The 21,731-nt window shown below is 50.0% G+C and overlaps 1 protein-coding gene across 1 annotated transcript in view; it reads right to left on the bottom strand.

Annotated features, from left to right (window-relative positions):
* GRIK4 (glutamate ionotropic receptor kainate type subunit 4) overlaps window positions 1-21,731 on the bottom strand; it is a 397,554-nt gene that overhangs the window by 142,784 nt on the left and 233,039 nt on the right. The window contains exons 5-7 of the mRNA XM_079928310.1: window positions 15,048-15,145; window positions 10,709-10,874; window positions 6-184 (exon numbers count right to left, since the gene is read on the bottom strand). Of these exons, the coding sequence (XP_079784436.1) occupies window positions 6-184; window positions 10,709-10,874; window positions 15,048-15,145 (443 nt within the window). The remainder of the gene's footprint in view (window positions 1-5; window positions 185-10,708; window positions 10,875-15,047; window positions 15,146-21,731) is intronic.

Genomic DNA, 21,731 nt, shown 5'->3' with positions numbered 1-21,731 from the left:
CCCACCTTCAGGAGGATGGTGTGGGACATGGACGCGTTGGCATGGATGATGATGGTGGCCGTCTTGTCGTCCCGGATCTCCTTGAGGAGTGGGGTGGGGTCCCTCGTGTCATCCAGCATCCGGACCGAGAGGGTGTCCTTGGAGATCAGGAATTGCCGGAGCAGCTTCTCGAGGTTTAAAAGGCCTGCAAGGGGGAGAGAGCACAGAGCCCTGAGGGTCCACGGCGCTGCCTCGGGAGACACGGGAGCCAAAGCAGGACAAGCGAAGACTCGGGCGGCGTCAGGGTCGCGGCTCTGCCCCCTGTCGGTTAAGCAGGCACATCCTAACCTGAGCGAGTCTCTTAACTTCTGGGGCGTCCTGTCACCCCATCTCAAATGAAAAGAACCCTCCTCAGCGCCCAGGGCCTCCCCCGACTCCCTGGGGAATGCTCTTTTAAAGCAGAGAACGGGGCTCCCTTGAGTCGGACGAGAGAATCCTCAACTCCTTCTCACGGCCCTGGGGGCAGCGCGGCCCAGCAGCCAAGACCTGTGTTCAGAGACCCTCCAGGCCTGGGTTTCTTCCCCTAACTCACTGGGTGACCTCACGTGGCTGGGTCTCTTGACCTCAGCTGCTCATCTGAGAAATGAGAATACAGGCAGACCTCGGAGACGTTGCGCGTTTGGTTCCACGCCACCGCCATAAAGCGAGTCACAAGAACTTTTTGGTTTCCCGGTGCATATAAAAGTTATGTTTACACTATACTGTAGTCTGTTAAATGTGCAATAACATTATGTCTAAAAAAAGCAATGCACATAGCTTAATTTAAAAATATTTTATTGCTTAAAAAGGCTAACCTTCATCTGAGCCCTCAGTGGGTCGTCATCTTTTTGCAGGAGTAACATCAAAGATCACCAATCACATAACAAATATAATGATAATGAAAAAGTTTGAAATATGGTGAGAATGATCAAAATGTGACATAGAGGGCTTCCATGGTGGCACAGTGGTTGGGAGTCCGCCTGCCGATGCAGGGGACACGGGTTCGTGCCCCGGTCCGGGAAGATCTCACATGCCGTGGAGCGGCTGGGCCCGTGAGCCATGGCCGCTGAGCCTGCGCGTCCGGAGCCTGTGTTCCGCAACGGGAGAGGCCACAACAGTGAGAGGCCCGTGTACCACCAAAAAAAAAAAAAAAAAAATGTGACATAGAGACACGTAGTGAGCAAACGTTGTTGGAAAAATGGCACTGAGAGACTTGCTTGAGGCAGGGTTGCCACAGACCTTCAATCTGTAAAGAAGCAGTATCTGCGAAGCGCAGTAAAACGAGGTGTGCCTGTAACATCAGAGGCCAGAGCTCAGGGCTGTGGAGAAGATTAAATGAAGTAACACGCCAAGTGCTTAGGCCAGAACCTCGCGCACGGTGAGCCCTCATAAATGTTACATCCAGCCTTTATTTCCGTGGTGGAGGTCGGGGAGCAATTCCCTCAATGTCACAAGGCCCAGAAAACAGGTCTAGCGAAACCCTTTGAACTCCTCAGAGCACCACGGCTGCACTGAGACAAGGTATTATTATGATTATGAAAGAACAGGTCTTGAATTGCATTCCAGCAGGCAATCATGTGGGAGCAGAACAAAACAGAAAACTGGGATTGTGCGCTGAAGACTCTCCCCCTCCCTCGCTATCTGCCGTCTAGCCTAAGGGAGGAGGGATTCCAGAAGGATGTCACCCAGACACAAAGGTCTTAATCCTGCTTTGTCTCTGAAAAGGCAGGCCAGGAGGAGGGTGTGTGGTTGGGTGGGAGGTCTCCTGAGAAGACAGCATCTCAATTCCAATGGAAAGAGACCTATAGGCATTTGCTCTCAAAAGCCAATCAATGATAAGAGTAACATTTATTGAATTCTTATTGTGTTCCAGGTAATGGGCTAAACATTTTAATGGCTCATCTCATTCAAGTCCTCCCAAGGATCCTATAAAGTATTCAAATCCCACAGCACAGAGGCGAACAGGAGGCAGGAGAGGAATAACTGTCCCAGACACAGTCTGCACACACTGAGGATGGCCCGGGAAGGGCTGCTTTCTAACCAAAGATCCCAGTGCTCTGGTGTCTGTACTGGTTAAAGGAATATTAAATGCAGAGATGTCATGAATATGACCCTCCCTGTTCAGGTCACGCCCCCTCCTGACCCTTGAGAACCAAAAGGTAAGATGGGGGGCATCTGAAGAGCATTCGTAGCACCTCCCTCATTTTGTAGAGAGACGACAAGATGTGCCCGGGAGCACAGCTGGGACCACAATCCCCATTTTCTCATCTCCATCCAACCCTCTTCCCCTGAGACAGACGCCTCTTAGGATAAAATGCAGCAGGAAGCAACAGGCACAGAACCCAGGGAGGCCTGGAGACACATGTCTCTGGGCTCTGGCGGGGAAGCCTTGGTGTGCCGCGTTAACAAGGAAAAGGGAGCAGGGTAGAGCCCATGGGCCTGGCATGATGGAGACTGGAGCTCCGGAAGGTGGGGTCAACCCCTAACTCCCGTCCCCCGGGTCCTGAGAAGGTGGTCCCAGGAGCTGGAGGCTGCAGCAGGGAGCAGGGAGCCCCCGGAGGGCCTGCTATTCACAAAGAGGCTTCAGAAACCCAGGCCGCGCAAGCCCAGCATCGGGTTGGCCTTTCCTTCCTTCCCAAACAGGCCTCAATAGAGGCTTGTACAGACCCCCTGCTGCTATCGGTGCCCCTCCCAGCCCCTCACCACCGGCTTCCATCCAGAGTGGCGCTGATGCTGCCAGGGCACTTCCTGCCAACCCAGATGCAGAAGATCTGGATTCAAGCTCAGGGTCAACCCTCGCTGGCTGTGTGACCTTGAGAACCATCTAACCTCTTCAAGGCTCCACTCTTCATCTGTAAAATGGGCATAACAGGTGAGAACTCACTGAGATCCTATGTGAAAGCACACTTGGAACTGGCACGTGTAGAATCAGTGTTACTTCTTTTGTGTCTACTCATCCCCACAAGAACCCAAAGGTCAGGAATGGTGACTCAGTGAGGCAGGAGGAAGAGGGAGGAAGGTACACGTCTGTTCACCCAGCACTCACCGTCCTAAGGGCCCGGCACCCGGCCAATAGGACACCAGCAGAGAAGATGGATCCGGTACAGACCCTGCCCTCAGGAGCTTAGAGGCCAGGAACCTGTAGCTAAGTCTACAGCAAAGTTCAAATCATATCCCCACTACCATATATAAAATACAACGAATAAGGACCTGCTGTGTAGCACAGGGAACTCTACTCAATACTCTGTAATGGCCTATACGGGAAAAGAATCTAAAAAAGAGTGGATATATGTATAACTGATTCACTTTGTTGTACACCTGAAACTAACACAACATTGTAAATCAACTATACTCCAATAAAAATGAAAAAAAAAAAAACCCAACCCAAATGATATTCCTATTTTGTTTGGTGGCCTGAAAATCTGGTTTCCTATGGGGTAGCGCCACTGTGTCCTGTCTGTAAAATGGAGAGAATATTCACATCTTCTCAGAGATGATGGGAAAAGCAAAATCCCACTTGGACAAAGGTCTGAGCACCCGATCCAAAGGATAAGGAGGTCAGGGAGGCCGCAGAGCTGCAGCTGCTGAAGTCGTGGCCTTCTCCTTGGCTCAAGGAAAGATCTGCCAGGACACGCTCTAAGGGAGCAGCTGGGGGTATGAGTAACGGAGGAATGGTGGGTGTGAACCCCCATAGGGCCTGGAATGCAGCAGGGAGAATCTTTGGATCCTGAGGGGGAGAGAGGCCAAATGCCCTGGGATCCTTCAGATGGGCAGTGAGTTCAGTGGGAGAAGACAAAAGCCTGGGGCGTGACAGTACAATTACACACAGCACGGAGCAGCCTGGCAAAGGCAGCCCAGGGACCCTTCATCCCGTTAAAGCTGGCAGGTGCACTGAGCTCCCGGGTAAAAGAGCCCCAACGTGTCAGGGAAACTGGGGACCCTGCCCTAATAGATGCCCACATGCCCCACTCCCCGCTCCCCCTTGGGGTGCTCTGCTGCCTTTTTAACAAGGAAGCAGCATCCCTTCTCCTTCTCATCCAACACTGTTTGCAGGGAGGCAGGGAAGGCCCAGGGGAGGGCAGGGGAGAAGGGCAGCGAGTCCCTGGGAGGTCCGCAACTGTCCCCAGGATCTCCTACCCAGTCACTCCCTTTCCCAGGCTGCACTGCACCTGAAGTAACAGAAAGAGCGCCAGGTGGGCCGTGAATCCCAGCTCCTGCACCACCCGTAGGTTAGCTAGTGTGAGCCATTCTCTCCGCCCCTCTGCCCCTCCATTTCCTCATCTGTGAGATAAGCGTCAAGACTACCTTACAGCGGGAGTCAGAAGATGGCAAGTCAGCAGAACAGTGTCTGTCACCCAGAAGGCACCCCCCCAATCTGGCTTCCATCCATCCCCCCCCTACTCACTCACATCCCAACAGTCCTTCACCCCATCTCCTCCCTCAAACCCTCTCTCCGATCTCCAGCCCCCACCCACTTCTCTCTTCTCCCAACTCACACAGGATTTATTATCCAATTCACAGAATACAGCCCTTGGTTAATAACCATATGAAACATTTGATAGCATATGCTTATGCATATATGCATGTATTATGACAGATAACATGTGCTGTAATTATTTCACAGTGTTAGGCAGGGCTCCTATTTCAAACTCCTCGGCACATCCCCACTGTGAGGTGGGACGCACGGTGCTTGCTGGTGGACTGAACACAGACCTCTGGGGGAAGAGAGAGACTCTGCATCCTAACAGATCAGGGCAGCAGCACTGCCAGGTGGGGACAGACAGCACGTCACTTGAGGAGCCACTGAAGGAAGTGGGTGCCTGGTCTGAGGAAGAGGGGAAGGGCTGTCATAAGACAGACCTGCTCTTGAGTTGTAGTCAAGGGCTAACCCCAGAAATAATGAATGGATGGAAGTCGCAGGGGACACACTTAGCTATGATAAGGAAGAAGCTCTGTTGGAACCATCTAAAGAGGCAGTCGGCTGCGTCAGGAGGGAGTGAGTCCCCCATTGCTGGAGGTAGTCAAGGAAAGACTGAAGCCCCAGTTGAGCATGGCTGTAGAGGGAATGACACCAAGGGTCGGAAAGCTGAACTACAAAAATGTTGATGTCTTTCCAGCCCAGAGAGTCTTTATGAATCAGAAAAGGATCCTTTTTTTATTCTAGGTAGAGGAAAGCATCTGCAGAAGAGGAAAAGTGGTTTAGTTACATAAAGAAGATGAGAGTTTTTCAGTGCAGTTTGGTATTTTCCAATTGTCGCTCTCCTCACCTCTACCTGTTTCATGGAACTAAGGGATTTGCCAAAGGCAGATGCCACCAGAAGGGTTAAAAGCTGCTCTCTCCCTGCTTCCCCTCCACCTCCACCCTGACCCTCCTCTCCTGAGGGACCCTTGGCCCAGCAGCGAGTCCGCCTGCCGAGGCCAAGGCTGAGCGGGACCTGGGGAACCTATGAGTCTCGCTCAGTATGCAATGGGATGGAATGATGTGAAACCCAGTAGGCTGGCTGTTCTAGGAAGAAAGAGGGAGACTGGCTTCTGGGACTGGGACCCAGGGGCCAGGTGGGGCGGGGAGGAAAAGGACGGAGAGGCTGAGAAAGGCACAGCAGGGGTTACACAGGTCTGCAGGACAAGGACACAAACGCCTAAGGGATGGGTCTGCAGGGGACACAGAGGACCTTTGCATCAAAAATTAAGAATAAATAGTCATGTCAAGGGCATCCCTCCTCTCCACTGGCTGATTCCCTGGGCTGCAAGCTTTGGTTCTGGAAAATGTTAATATTCCCAGCAGGGGCGACACTTTAAAATCTTGTGGGAGGCAGCTGATGGAATACCGACCAGAGGATCATGGTGAGGATGTAGGGAGACGATGTGAGTTCACCACCATGCACTGTGCCCTAAACCTGGTACATCTCCAGTCCCCTCCCCCTGCTAGGTGCAAGTGCCTCGGGTGTACGGTTTCCACGTCCTGTTTTTCCAGGGAGCAGATTCTGATGGAGAGAGAGGGAGGAGGGTCCGACGTGTTGTCAGTGGGGCAGGGGCATGGAACAAATTCAAATGCTTGAACGACGTACGTATTTCACCTGCTTCTTGGTTTTGTCCCATCCCACACCTGGGCTTGGCCCCAAGAAAGGACAGAAAGGGCCAGACTATGGGGACCAGAGGAGGAGACAGAGAGGGGACGGAGGAGGAGGCTGAGACTTCTCAGTCCCAGGAGGCCCACCTGCTGCCTGCTCGGCCATGGAGGCGGCCCCCTTCTCTGACGGCAAGGATGGGCGTGGGGAGAACCTGCCCTCTGTGCTCCCCTTGGCCTCTCCACTTCAGGGTGTTTGTTGGTTTATTAATTACTGGGGCCCAGGAGGCATCCCTGCCCTGAGAACTGCCTTCAGTGTTTCCTAAGCTTCTTCACATACTATTGATTTAACCCTACAAGTGCCCTGGAAGCAGTTATTATCATTATTCCTGGGTAGAGACCAAATCACTGCAGCAGGAGAGATGCTGGGACAGATCACAGAACTAACTGGCCAAGGTCCAAACCCAGGTTTCTGATTCCAAGTTCTGGCCTCTGATTCACCACTTGAGTTGCCTGGGAAGAAGGCCTCAGTCCTCCCATAAAATAGGAAAAATGGTCCCTCACTTCTGTCTCTTCTACAGTGTTCGGAGATGCAGGGAGAGGGGGTAACAAGAACCATGTGACCTTGAAAATGGACTTAATCTCTCTTTTCTTCACCCATATAATAAAAATGTCTATAGAGTCCATCTTATATGGTTAACGTGAGGTTTAAATGAGATAATTTCAAGCCCTCAGCAGAGTGTTTGTTATATAGTAAGTGTTCTGTAAGTGGTTAATTTGTATCACCGTAAGCAAAAGCTCTCTCACAGTGCCTCCTGGGTGGGTGGCACTAGAAAGGCCAACTACTGCCCCTCTCGTCCCCCAGCTATTCACACGGGACTCTGGGTACCATTCCCGACACACCAGTCCTCCACCCAGGGTTGCAGGATAAAGTAACAGTAATTAAATGTGTATTACATTCTGGGCCCAGATACCTTCCACCCAATCACCCTGAGAGGCACTATTATCCCCACTCTACATGGGAGGGAACTAAAGCTCAGAGAGGTAGAGTGACCTGCTTCACATCACACAGCTCATGAGTAGTGGAGCAGCTTGGATTGCCTGCAAAGACGGTTCCCATTTTACTGAACCAGCCTGCGTTTCTTTTCAGCCGCACTTCCTCCCCAGGAGACAAGAGTCTCTCCTCTCCAACATCTGGACCAAGTTTAGCCAACACAGGGATGCTACAAGGCTAGAGCGGAACTCCGGTCACGCCACTGCAGGTCCTGGCCTGACCTTGTTCAAAAGGGATTCCAGGAAGGAAAGAGAGTTAAAACCATGTGTGCTGTGTGTTCCCTAGGTGTGGATGCTGTTATACACTGTGTGTCATCCTATTTTATCCCCTCAACCACCCTGGGAGGGAGGAAGCCTCATCCCCATTTTATAGACGAGACAACAGAGGCTAGCAAGTGCCTAAGTCTACTTTGCCAAGATCACACAGGTAGCACATAAACGGCAGAGGGTATAGGGGCTCAGGACTTGTAACCACAAAAAAAGGACATTAAAATACTTAGAAACACCAAAGCAAGTCTGAAAAAAAAGTTGATTTGAGCTATGTACAATGATACCAGGAAAATACACGGAATATTATACTTGCGGCCACGAAGAGTGAAAGGCTCTGGGTCCAGCCTGAGTGTCTCAAAAGGTAACTCTGTGGCAGGGCTCACCAAAGGGGCCTTGGGGACAGTAGTGGGGAACCCCAACTTTCCTAGGAAGTCCCCTAACAGCAAACTCCCCCTGTCCCCAGGCTCCGTGGGGTTGACCAGATGGCCGTGCCTGGGCTCCTCACTTCTCCTCCCCCAGCCTCACTAGAACTAGGTACTTGCAGAGATGTTCTAATTTTTTTTCCCCCATTAAAGAAAAATAAAGTAATCCACAGTACAACTCTACTTGGTCCAAAACCTGCTTATTGAAAATCTACTTTGGGGAAGAAGGAGAGTACATGGCATGATTCCCCAGGGAATGATCTCTGTTATGCTTAATTTTGACAGCAGGAAAATAGAATTAGATTCCTGTTCCTAATTCGACTTGCAGCGTCTCTTGGCCCTGCATTAATAAGGAAGATGGAAGAGTGTCTCTTCCCAAGCTCTGAGCTGCATTTCCCTTCAGTCCCTCATTTCTTGAGCCTTTGATTAGATTTTGAATTCTCTTTGCCCTTGAACTTCTCCTGCTCTGCCCCACCTTCCCTCCCCCCCGGTAGGTGGGGCCAGGGTCGCTCAGCAGCCTCCACAGATGAGTCCTCAGAGCAGCGCTGTGTGGTTGACGCGTCTTCCCTGGGATGTGGGCCGGCCTCTCTAGCACTTGGGCAGGCTCATCCTCTCCAGAACTTTGTGCCCAGCCATCCCGCACCCTACTCAACGGAGCAAGGGGACACACTGCTCCAGGGAGATCTCTGCCCTTCAAAGGACACTGTGCCTGCTGGGTACAGCCCACCCCGAGCTGCTCCTCTGAGTCTGCTGGTGCAGCCCAGGAGGGTGGGAGGGGCCTCGGAGGAGGAAGCCCTGGCTCATAGTCGGAGGACCAGAGTTAAGAGTCTTGGTTTTGTCATGTACCAGCTTCGTGACCTTAAAGTCAAGTCACTTAGCAGCTCCAAGACTCTTTGCTCAGCTCAGAATGACTGGGAAAGAGGGAGGTAGAGTGGGAAAACATAAGTGAAAGTGCTTTGCAATCTGCAAGGAACTGTTAGAATGTCAGAGAATGTCAATTCCAGTGGAAATAGCCCTGGGCTAGGAGGCAACAGTATCTAGCGCGGTACTTGGCACACAGCAGGTGTTAAACATCTGAACAACTTACTTCCCAAAGCCCAGTAAGAGCTGAAGCAGAGGAAACAGGGCTCAGCTTCAAAGCAAGAGGGACTGTGGCTAGACACAAGAAAGAACTTCCTGTCAGGTTGGTGAGACGCTGTAGCCAGCACAGATGAGGACTGCAGGACAATCTTTGCCTGGGCATATTTACAGCCTGTCCTCTGTCTCTCAACATTCTCGCTGGGTGCCTGGGGTGTGCCAGTTCAGTCCTGCCTGAGTGGGCTTGTGGCAGAAATTTCCGGGGGAGAATCCTTGATTCTGTTATACCTTTCAATGCTGCGAGGATGCTACATGAGGAGGGCCACCTGGTGGAATGCAACATATCCCAGCTCTGTTCCATCACATGCTAGCATCCTGTGAGCTTTGAGATCAGCATCCCTTGGTGGGCATATGATCAAACTTATTTGGAAGATGCTGAGGTAAATAGTTGTTTTGGCCACAGGACAACTCAGGGTGTCCATGCTAATGTGTGCTGAAAATCTCCACGAGGGAGAGAGAGAACGAAGTGTTATCTAAACACTTCTCTCTTTTTTTAGCCACAAAACGCTTTGTCCATAAAACTCTTATGATCTAAAACAATGCTGTCCAGTAGCACTTTCTGTGAAGACAGAAATGTTCTATATCTGTACTGTCCACACGTGGTTATTGAGCAGTTGACGTGTGGCTAGAGAGACTGAGGAACTGGACTATACATTGTATTAAACTTTAAGATGGGGAATTCCAACATTTCCAAACCCACTGGGTTGTTGTAATAATTAAATAAGGTATCCAAAAAGCATACATAGTTGGGACTCAGCTACTTTGTTTCTTGGGTAGCACAGAGCAAATAATCGCGTCGTGTTGAATAAATGAATGCAGGTACAAGTGGAGTCAGTAAGGTGCAGAGGTCCCGTAAAGAAGATGGTTCTGACCCTTGGCAGGGAGGGGGCTTTTGTTTTCAGATGCTGTAGGGATTCCAGGATGGAGGAGGGACTTACACGGCAGAGCAGTTCTGAGGAGCCATAGAGAGGAGCCTTATGGAGATGGCGAACCTCTTCCAGTGCAGCCCACCCAGACCCACAGGGGAAGACCTGCACAGGTGAGCCACATGACACAGACGCCTGCATCTCGGGCTCCGGGCCCCAGTGGTAGCCAGTAGCCAGCACCTGTCTGACTGTGTGTGGTGCACAGCTGTCACCGGGAGCACACAGATGCACAGATTTGCTGGAATGTGCTGGCTTAAATTAGCTAAATCTCATAAACACTAAATTTATGTCGCAAGTTGAGAGTCAGAGAAAATGCATTTCTAAAACCTGCATTTGCAAAAACAAACAAAAAAAATGTATCGGGAATTGACCTTGGACCTTGTTCCATCAGAAAAATCTACTCTCTGAGGAAAGAAGCTCTTCAACCCATCAAGTACAAATGCATCTAATTTTATGTTTTCCCTCTCTCTTTGTAGCTCCTCAACAATGAGGCTGAAAACGTGGGAATTGTGTTTGCAGATGCCAAAAGGCTTGGTGGTTGGCCAGTCTCCCTGTAACTGAGCTCCTCTCTGTTCCACGCATGCACAGGGAGTTCTGGCAAAGGGTGTTCCTGGACTGCTCTCTCTCTTTCACCTACACACACGGAAAACAGCCAAGGACACTTAGGAATCCCCCGAACCCTTTGGTTGTCGTTCCCACGATCGGAAGGAGCCCGCCCCTTCTTGGCGTATCATCTGCAGCCGGGGGGCAATTCAATCAGGTTGAAATCAACAAGATCTGACCATCTCGGGTGGAGCCAGCCTGGGGAAACTTACATTCTGCTTTGGCACAGATGAGGCAGGCGGTGGTGCAATTGAAGAAGTTCAGGATCCCAGCTACAGCCACGCTGATGTCAGTGCTGCTGGGGTGGAGGTTCAGGGTTGTGAATCTCTGGAACTGGAACTTGATAAACTCCTCCGGGGCCACTTTGAAATGAGGGACCTGGGCGGAGGAGCAAAAGTGGGCAGCAGGGAAGATCCGGAACCAGCGAGACAAAAAGAAAAGAGGGATGAGTGAGACAAAGCTGCAGAGGGTGGCTTCTTTTGTAAAAGACCTTTGCCTGGCAAGAGATGGAATTTGCAAGACTCGGGGCACCCACTCCACAGGAGGAAGATGATGTGGCATCCATGACAACGCGTGAGACCCAGAATGGGAAACCCTTCAGCCGGGGACCTGGATAAATGTACTGTGGACCTTGGAGCTGGGGTCTGTGGCCCTGAGAAGACAAAACAATAGGTCTTTATTCTCAGAAGAACTGCCCACTGCTGGGCAGACAGACAGATGGCTCTTGAAGGCATAATCCTTATACTATTTGATGTGTGGTTAATGAATCAGAGCAGAGATGCCCTGGGGACTAAGGGAGGGGCCCCCTCAGCCCAGCCTAGCCAACAGATAAATAAACCAGCTCCCATCCTGGCTAAAGGCCTGGGATGGGTTCCTCCATAGACTTACGTGAGGAGGGGGAAGCGCTGCAGGCTGGGAAACCATCTAGAGGGCCTCCGGATGGAGCCCGGTAAATAAATACCTGCTATGGCTTCATTAGGACAGTGTCAGCTTCCCTCTGCATCTATTCCTGACATTTCAGGGAGGCACTGCCCCTGCCTTCTGCCTCTCTTCTCCAGGAAAGAGATATTAACAGGCTGGAATGGCTGCTCTACCGGAAGCTTAGGCTACTGGGCAGGTAATAGGAAAGTTAAAACGTAATAAGCTGCCATCCACCTTGATTTTATTATGTCACCCTGGTACCCAGAGCCAGAAGAGCTAAAGGCTGCTTGTGCCTCTATCAGAGATGGGGCTGAAACCTCAACCCTCATCCTCACTTAGGGTGCCCAGTGTGAGGGCCAGATTATTGTGAGCATGGGTTTGGACTGATGTGAAAGTGAGTAAGATTGAGGGTGGACAGCAAGAAGAACTTCCTGATGGTGAGTTGGTTGGTTCCTAGCATGGGTTATTCAGACATGATTGCAGAAGTTTTCCCTGCCTGGGCTGGCCCAGAGTCTGGGATGACATTGACACGGTCTCTGTAGGATTCTGCTACCTTATCCTTTTAAGCTTCTGAAAGAAGTCAGCCAGAGACCAGAGCTCCTCTGAGACTGGGATGAGGGGAGGGTAAAGATTTAGCAGAAACTCGGGAGAAAATTCCTGAATTCAACTAGGATTAGCCCTTGAACCAGAGAGAGAGGGCAACCAATATTTTTTAGCAGAGACCGAAAAGCACAGAACTGGGGAGAGAGACTGGTGAGTAACGACATTAAAGAGCGATGTTGACCTGGGGTGTGTCCTAAGGGGTCTTTCTTCCCCTATTTTGCAACGCTTACAATCTGTCTAAAATGAATAACAAGTGCACCTTGAAAGGAAAAAAGGTCACAGAAGGGTAAGATGGAGGCCAGGCTGGGCAGGGGCAGGGTGGCCAGGCTGGCTGGCTTACACATCTGAGCATCTCTGCCCAAGGCCCTCTCCGTGTGGCCATCCAGCCTACCGGGTTCCAGCAGCAGCTAACTTACCCCCCCATAGAAAGTACCCTTAGAGATTCCCTTGGATCCACCAATCCCAGAGATGAAGCAGGCAGAAGGCTCAGGAAAGCGAAGACTCAGGAAAATGCGTTTTAGAGTCTACAGTCCTGGGTTTGCATCTTGGTTCGCTGTGTGATTTGGGGCAAACTGCTTAACCTGGCTAAGCTTCATTAACATGGAGAAACAACAGGTGCTTTTTGAGCTTTGGGAGAACAAAACGAGACCCTGTACGTGAAGGACGTGCTAGTTCAGTTCCTAACATGTGGGGTAAGTGTTTAGGCAATGCCTTTTCTCATTCCCTTCCCCCTTTCTCCCCAAATCTTGAAGCTCCTGCAAAAGCTCTTAGGTCTGTATGTGCAAGGGGTGAGGGCTGAGGGGCCTCCCTAAGAAGGGGAGCTGGTGCGAAGTCTCCAGCACAGCCTGGCATCTTGAAGGCTGCTGGGAGGCAGCCAGCTGCTCTGATGGGCCCCGGAAGGGATGGCCAGGCCAATCCTGCTGAGTCTCTCTCTGGGACAGAGATCAATCCAAGACGGATCTGCAGGTGCAAATGCATCCCCGGAAGTCATCATGGAGGGGTGGGGGGATGGAGAGGTGAGCGGCATGGAGGGGAGGGCAGCAAGGCAGAAGCAGCCAGCCACAGGGGCTGCAGACATCTTAGCAGCATTTAAAAGAATGAACTCCTCAGTGAGAACTCCATTTCTTTTCCCTGAAGCTGAAGGGAATCAGTGCGAGGCAGTTCAGCCTCATAAAATAGTAGAAGAAGTGCAAAATCTGAATGGAGAGGGAAGGTTGCTCTGGAAGGAACATGACCAGACAAAGGAGGGGTAACCATCTGGCCATTCCCTGGGCAGCACAGCCTGCCTGGCTGGTCAACGGCACAGGGTCCGGGGCGGCGGGATGGGAAGATGGGTGCAAATCAGGGTCTCTACCTCCGGCCTGAAATGCCAAGCAGGGTTAAGGGATGTGTTCGCTGAGATAAAATAGCTGCTGAACACCAAGAGGAGGCCATTCTGGAGTGGGGACTGGGGGGATGACTGTAGGGGACAGGGAGGAAAGTTTGCTGGGGAAGAGGGAGGAGGGGAACAAAAAGGAGAGAGCAGAAAAGAGGAAATGGGCAGCCGAAGTCTTGGCAACCTCACTTGGTGAAGATCAGAGCAACCGGGAAATAACAACCTGCCACAGATCTGAGCTGTTATGTGGAGCCTGGCAAGAAAGATTTAAATTAAGCATCAGGTCTAACTTGCAGGGGCCCAGGCCTGGGAGATGCTGGAAGGGACTGCAGTGGGACAGAAGCTCTTTTTTTTGGCCTGGGCTGGCTCGGGAGTCATCTTTCAGGACATCTGGGAGGAAGGATGGGGAGTTGTCAACACAGACCCTGCGCGTGGCCTGAAGCTCAAGGATTCAGCCTACAGGGCAGTGGTAAGTAAGACCCATTGCAGGACTGGAGCTAGGACCACAGGGCACTCTACTGTGCTGATAACAATTCCTAGAGTGCGTTCCTAAAACAAAGAAGACCAGTATTCTTCCCAAAGCCGCAGGGACCAAGCCCTCCGATCATAAGAGAAGTGGGAGCATCAAGGGAGTGGCTTCCAGAGGGCCTGGGCTAAGCAGGGGCCTGTCTATTGCTCCACTACCTCGGCGAGGGCAGCTCTCTAAGGAGGTGCCCCATCCTATTGCAAGAACTGGACCCTCCCAAAGCTAACACTTCTGGAAGGCTGAGCCTCTAGGCTCCCAGGACAGGTGGCAATTTTGCCCTTCCGTCCTGTCCCTCCGCCCTGCCCCTCCACAGCTCCTGACCATCAAACTCCATCTGTTCCCAAAAGACCTGGCTAGAAGGCCCTTGGGAGGCTATGGGGTCACCTTGCCACTGTCTCCCAGGAATGTATCTGAAACGGGAAGGACTGATTGATTCCAAGAAGGACTAGGAAAGATTCCGGCAATAGAATCTCTGAAGTTTCCAATTTGTTTCCTCTGGGGGAAAAGGAGGGAGAGAGTTGCTGGAATAGGGAGCAGGCCATCTTTATCTCCCAGGGAACGAGGGCTAGAGGGAATGGACCCAACACTTTGGAGAAGTAAACCCTGGAATTGGTGAATGAAGAAGAAAGCGAAGTAAAATCTCTTTTCTAGAAAGCTTACAAAACAGAGGTTTTCAAACTTTATTTCAGCACTAAAATGTAGCAAGGCCTCGCCCCAAAGGCATTCTTCCCCAGAATCCCAATATCTAAACAGAGACTCCGCAGCTGTTCCTGAGGAGCTCAGACTTCTGCCCTCTTGGCCTCCCCTGGACCACCACCCTCCCCAGCCTCTCCCTCTACCTGCCGCCTTCAAGGGACACCCCCTTCCCCTGTCACAGGACCCCAAGACTCGGAGGGGCTCAGCTTGAAAATCTTACGAAACTCTTCCTCTGAGTCCCCTCCATCCAAGCAACCTGAAAAAAGTAAGTGACCAACAAGGGCCCAGTTCTTTTATTTGTATTGATGTTATTAGTGACACCAACCAGACTTGATTCACTCTTCCAGCCCTTAAGAATCCATGATCTCTTTGGGCCTGGGGCACAGGCTGCCAGCCTGCAGAGAGCCCCCCAACCCTGCCCAGCACTCACCTCCTTCTCCCCACAGATGTTGCTGATGATGGAGCTGGAGGCCGGGCTGGAGGATGGTCCCAGGACAGCGACCACCCCCTTGGGAAGGATCTGACACACTGCAGCCAGCGGCAGGGGCAAAACGTGGGGAGCAGGAAAGGAAACAAGGCGCTCATCAGGTGGGGCGTGGGCTTCGGCCTCGAGTCCTCCGATCTTCCCCCCGCTGGCCCCTCACCTCCCGCCCACCCCCGTCCCCGTCCTGGTCCCCCCTCCTATTCTTCCAAACCCAGTGCCTCTCCTCCCCTGGACTACTGGGCTCCAGGACAGTTTTATTGGAGTTTATGGATGGTATTAAATGAGGAAATGACCCAGGTTATGACAACATACGGCCTCGGCCAACAGGGTGTATAAATTGTCTGGGCTGTCACCGAAGGACGGAGGCGCGCAGTGGAAACCTGCACGCCCCACCCCCTTTCTGCCTAGCCTGCAGGATGGGTGCTGGGAGCCCGGGTATGGCTGCTGCAGGGGCTGTGGGTCCAGCTCACAGGACGGCCAGCCAGCATGCAACCTGTTAGCCCCCGCAAAGAGAAAGAAAGAGAGTCTAGAGAGGAAAAAAGGTAGACAAGCAGAGAGAAAAAGGATAGTGAGGATGAGGCAGGCAGAGAGAAGAAAGAAGCTCAGCTAAAGTCAAAGGGAACAGGAGAGAGAGAGGAGAAGGAAGAGAGAGAGCGAGTGGCCGAGAGGGCCCTCGTCTTTCAATGCCACCCTCCTTTCACCTGGCCTGGAGCCTGGTGCTCCTGCTTCCCTGAGCCCATCACATGCCTTCCTGACCAACCAGCACGCTCTGTGACCTTGTACCTCCCCCTGGGGAAGGCGCCCTTCCCTCCTCTACCCCGGACGCTCACTCACCTGTCAAGAAGCACCTCAAATGCCACCTTCTCCTTACCCTCCCGCAACTCCTTTAAGTAGAATCCATCCTCCCTGGGGCTCTGAGGCCCATGGATTTTCCCTCTGTTCTAAGACACTTGTAAATGTGTCTGTTTCAGTTTGTTGTTTAGATGTGTTTCTCCTCTCACTAGATTTCTAGCCTGTTAAAGGCCAGAGCTGAGACGCATTTATCTCTAAATCCCCACTTTGCATTTCCCTGGTGTCCAGCACAATGTTTTCTAAGCGCCCAGTTCATGTTTGTCCAATGAATGAGTAGATGGGTGGGACACGCAGTCAGAAGAGGAGAGAATGTAAGATTTTAAAATGCTACATCCTTTCGAATTATGGTTTTCTCCAGATATAGGCCCAGGAGTGGGACTGCTGGGTCGTATGGTAGTTCTATTTTTAGATTTTTAAGGAACCTCCATACTGCTCTGCACAGTGGCTGTACAAATTTACATTCCCACCAACAGTATAGGAGGGTTCCGTTTTCTCCACACCCTCTCCAGCATTTATTGTTTGTAGATTTTTTTTTTTTTTTTTTTTTTTTTTGCAGTACACGGGGCTCTCACTGTTGTGGACTCTCCCGCTGCGGAGCACAGGCTCCGGACACACAGGCTCAGTGGCCATGGCTCACGGGCCCAGCCACTCCGCGGTATGTGGGATCTTCCCGGACCGGGGCACGAACCCGTGTCCCCTGCATTGGCAGGCGGACTCTCAACCACTGCGCCACCAGGGAAGCCCTGTTTGTAGATTTTTTGATAATGGCCATTCTGACCGGTGTGAGGTGATACCTCATTGCAGTTTTGATTTTACAATAGCCAGGACATGGTAGCAACCTAAATGTCCGTCGACAGAAGAATGGATAAAGAAGATGTGGTACATAGATACAATGGAATATTACTCAGCCATAAAAAGGAACGAAATAATGCCATTTGCAGCAACATGGGTGGACCTAGAGATTGTCATACAGAGTGAAGTAAGCCAGAGAGAGAAAGACAAATATCATATAATATCGCTTATAAGTGGAATCTAGAAAAAGGCTACAGATGAACTTATTTGCAAAGCAGAAATAGAGTCACAGAGGTAGAAAACAAACTTACGGTTACCAAGGAGGGAAGGAGGGGGAGGGATGAATTGGGAGATTGGGATTGACACATATACACTATTGATACTATGTATAAAATAGATAACTAATGTGGACCTACTGTATAGCACAGGGAACTCTGCTCAGTGCTCTGTGGTGACCTCAACTGGAAGGAAATCTAAAGAAGAGTGGATATATGTATACATATAGCTGATTCACTTTGCTGCACAGCAGAAACTAACACAACATTGTAAAGCAACTATACTCCAATAAAAATTACTTTTAAAAAACGTTACAGACTGAGAAAGGAAGGGGGGAAGCAAAGGAGAAAACAGACAGAGAGAGAACGTAGGACAATTCTCAGCACACGCATGGTGATATCAGAACCACAGAGCTGCCCCTCGGATTATACTCTGTGGTTCCCAGTCTCGCTATGAGACGTCCTTCTCTGCAAACCTCAAAGCTCATCTCTGGACACATTTTCCTCCTACTCACATCAAGTGTCAGGTCAGTACAGTGAGGTTAAGGAATCAGTCCAGGCATCCTTACCGAGCCAGCTGCAAAGCCACAGCTGCAACCTGGTGCTCTTCCTCCTAAAGCAGAGTCCTAACCACTGGCCCATACAGCCAAGTTATGGCTCTAATGGGGCACAGGCGGTGGGGTAGAGCACCAGGGTTCAAATCCCGGTGCTGTAATTTATCACACAAATGACAGATCTGTAATTTATCACACAAACGATAGACCTGTGGGGTCTTCTTTCAGCCTGAGGCTCAGGCGGGGGTCCTTTAACATCGTGGATCTCAGCTGACTGACAGGTTGCCAGCAGTGGGTGCCTGAGGGGGACTCAGTAGTACCAAGTGTCAGAACCATCCCCAGCAACAGAGTAACTGTGGACAGGCTTTACCTTTGAAGAACACTCTTCAAAGTTCAAGCTACTTCTGTGGCTTGAACAGAAGTAGCTAGGGGCTGCTAGGGGCTGTAAATTCATTGGCCATCAAATTCCTATTCCTACAGCAGCCTCAGGGGTGGAGCTTAGCTCCTGATTTTACCTATAAGGCAACAGCATCCTAGGGGTGTTAAGTGACTCCCCGTAAAGTCACACACCTAATAAGGGTCTGAGCCAGCGTTGGAATTCAAGTCTGCGGACCCCACCCAGTGTTCGTCCCACTACCTATTCTGTCTGCCCTACTCCTTGCAGCCACTTCGCCCATCTCTTTTCAGCCCCAGACCACACCCCATCTTGTTCTGCTGCACCTGCTTCCCCAAGGTCACCAGTGTCTCTTAGCAGTTCTTATCTCTCTTTTTGTAGCATTTGCATTGTTCTTTTGAATTTCATGACACTATCCGGTCCTGATTCTCAGCCGCTTCTCTGATTGGTTTTTCTCACTTCCTTAGCCAACTCCTCTTCCTTCTCCTCTCCACTAAATTCAGATTTTGTCCATGCCTCACTCTCCCTGGGCAATCTCGACCTTGCCTGTGGACTCCACATCTCATCTCTGCCCAGGTGATCCTACAGCCTGACCCATGTCCTGGGTTACAAAACGCGTTCCACCTACCTGCTGGGCGTTGCCACAGGGACTTCCTTCTGGTGTCTCTTCCAGAGAGAGAGGCAGAAAGGCAGAAAGCACAGTCCTTAAGAGCACGAACTCTGATGCAAGTCTATCTGAGTGTGAGTCTTGACTGGGTCACTTACTAGCTGTGAGACCTTGAGCAAGTTACCCAAACTCTCTGAGACTGCTTTCTCATCTATAGGACTGGGATGCTAACAGCACCTCTCCCGCAGGGATGTCGTGAGAATTAAAGTGAGTTCATACATACAGGGCATTTAGAGTGGTACTGACGTGCTACAGGACTCATTATTATTATTCCCAATACAGCATGTCTGTTATATACTTTTCATACATAATCTGATTTGATCTCCACACTGTCAGGAAGACTCATTATTATCCCCACTTTACAGATGGTGAAACTGAGGCTTAGAAAATTTAAGTGCCTTGTTCAAGGTCACACAGGTCATATATGGTAGAGCTGGGCTTGAATTTGGAGATCCATCTGGCATCAAAGCCCAAGCTCTTAACCACTTCACTTTACCCCCCTTAGCTCCAAGTTCAAACCGTGGTCGCCCTTGCCTCTTCCTTACCTTTCCTTACTGCATCTACTCACTCGCTATACCAATCAGGGGCCAGGTTCTGACCATTTGACCTGCTCACCCCCCACTATCCTTTCCTTCCCACTCCCACTGTCACAGATCCGTCAGCCCCTTCTGCTACCTGCCTCCTAAGGGCTTTCTCCGTCTCCAGGATTCTTCATTTTCCAATCTGTTCTCCAAAGCGAGGCCAATTATAATCCTAAACGTAGGTCTGTGTGCTCCTGCAGGGCAGAAAGCTTGTCTTATTTATCTCTGTGTCCTCCACGCCTAGCACAGGGCTGGACTCAGAGTTAACGTGCTCGATAAATAGCTGTTGAACCACACTGAAGCCCACTCAACTCTTTTCATAGAAAATTGGAAGTAAGCTAAATGTCCAATCATAAGGCAATAGTTATCTAAAGTGTGGGTCATATAGCCAAGTGGAATATTACTTAGGCATTTAAAATGCTTATGAACAGTTTATAATAATCTTAAAAATATTTATGTAATAATACTAAGAGCAAGAAGCAGGATATAAAATTATATGTATATCTACATGAAGGCTACAACTAAGCAAATACAGAAAATTGTTATGCACTGCGGAGTGACTGGAAGAAGAGGTTATAAAAGCCCACATTTATTAAGTGCCACTTATGGCCCATTCTAAGAACTTTATGTGAATTGACTTACTTAATTCTGGAAACAACCTGATGTGATAGACACTGTTACGGTCACCCTCATCTTACAGACAAGAAAACAGAAAAGTTAAAGGGCAGAGTCAGGATTCAAACTCCCGACCCCTCACTCCAGGGTCAGCTCCCAATCACTGCACATCTCCTCCCACTTCCCGCCAGCTCACTTGGAACACACGCCAGATTTTCCTACCTGAACCTATTCCCAAGTTGTTCTCTCTGACTAGACCAGGGCTCTTAACCTTCTGCCTGAGATCTGTGGGCAGAAGTCAGTGGTCTGTGAACATTCTGGGGGAAGAAAAATGGCATTATTTTCTCTTAACCCCTAACAGAAATTCAGCATTTCCTTCAACTTGGAATATAGGCAATAAACCACAGTATATTAACAGTTGCTGTGACTTTGTCATTGATAGACATCGTGAGTGTTTTCATATCACATTACAGTGCTGCAGATGTCTTGAAATATCATTCACATTCATAATTACTTTGAAATTACACTAGTCGTAACGTTTAGCTATTTAATACATTAATAGATAGGATGTTTAAAAAAAGTTTTTAAATGAATAAAATTACATAGATAGGATGACCAGGGAAACCAATTACATGGAAATACAGTTAAAATACATTAATATATCACTATTAAAACATTTTAACTGCATTTCCATATAACTGGTTTCCCTGGTCATCCTATCTATGTAATTTTATTCATTTAAAAACTTTTTTCTGAGAAGGAGTCCATTAGCACCCACAGACTACCATGGTCTAGGCCCTCTCTTGCCCTTCCGCCTGGAAAACTCCTACTGATCCTCCAGTGCCCCACTCAGTTCTTGCCCATAGGTGAGAAGGTGCCATTCCCTCCCAATATTCACATCACACCGTGGCTCTGAGTCAGCTTCATGCTGGGCAGGTCAGCATCCCTGTTCTCTGAATTCCTGGCCAGCTTCTGCCCCAAGCTAGCTCATTATGCTGGGTCTCAGTAAGGAGAAGCTTCTCCTAAAAAGAAATTCTTACAGAAGGTCACAATCCCTTATTCCCAATTCCAAAATCCAAAAGGCTCTGAAACTGAATGGTTTCATCAAACTCATTTGGTGGCAAAATCTGATCTAAATAGATAGATGTGAAGCTATTTATAATATATGAATATCTGAATGTAAGCATGCATTTAATTTTGAGTGTGGGGTTCAGCCCCAAGCCCCATCTGAGATGCTACTTAATGTATGCTATAAGCACCACATGACCTTTCCAGTATCCGGCAAGTTCTGAAATCTAAACACATCTGGCCTCAAGGGTTCGTGGACCTGTGCCTGCTGTTGTGAGTGTCCATCTCCCATTTCCCACTGGACTGGAAACTCCTTGAAGGCAGGGGTCACATTTATTCAGTCCTGGCAAAAAGGAATTAGTCAACAGATGTTTGTTCAACTGAATTGAAAAGATTCAAAATGAGTGCAATGAAAGTGAATTATCATCTTCCCAGCAGCCATGGCCTGGGGATTTCCTGGGATCTGGGAAGTGTTCTTTCATTCCCTATGAAGGGTGCAGGCATCGTTTCAGTAGAAATGAAAATCGGTTATAAAGAACCCCAGTTCTGAAACTTCCTGGACCCTGTTTATGCAGGGCCCGGCTGTCTCGTGAGGACCTCTGAGCAGTTTGAGGGGTGGAGGTGAGGGAGGTGCACTCTACTTCTGCCTCCCAGGGAGCAGGGAGAGATGAGTGATGTTGCCACGGCAACCAAGTTTCCCAGCCAGCAGAGGAGTTGGAAGGCAACTGACAGAGCAGCTGCAGGAATAAAACACCATGATGGGATGTTGTAAGAAGGGGAAACTTCTTCCCCTGGAGATACCAGCTCTGGCCTGGATTTGAAGTCTCCTTAG

This window comes from Stenella coeruleoalba, assembly GCF_951394435.1.
Source record: "Stenella coeruleoalba genome assembly, chromosome: 8".
Classification (NCBI taxonomy): domain Eukaryota; kingdom Metazoa; phylum Chordata; class Mammalia; order Artiodactyla; family Delphinidae; genus Stenella; species Stenella coeruleoalba.
The sequence above is the reverse complement of the archived record's forward strand: the minus strand, read 5'-3'. Positions and strand labels throughout refer to the sequence as shown.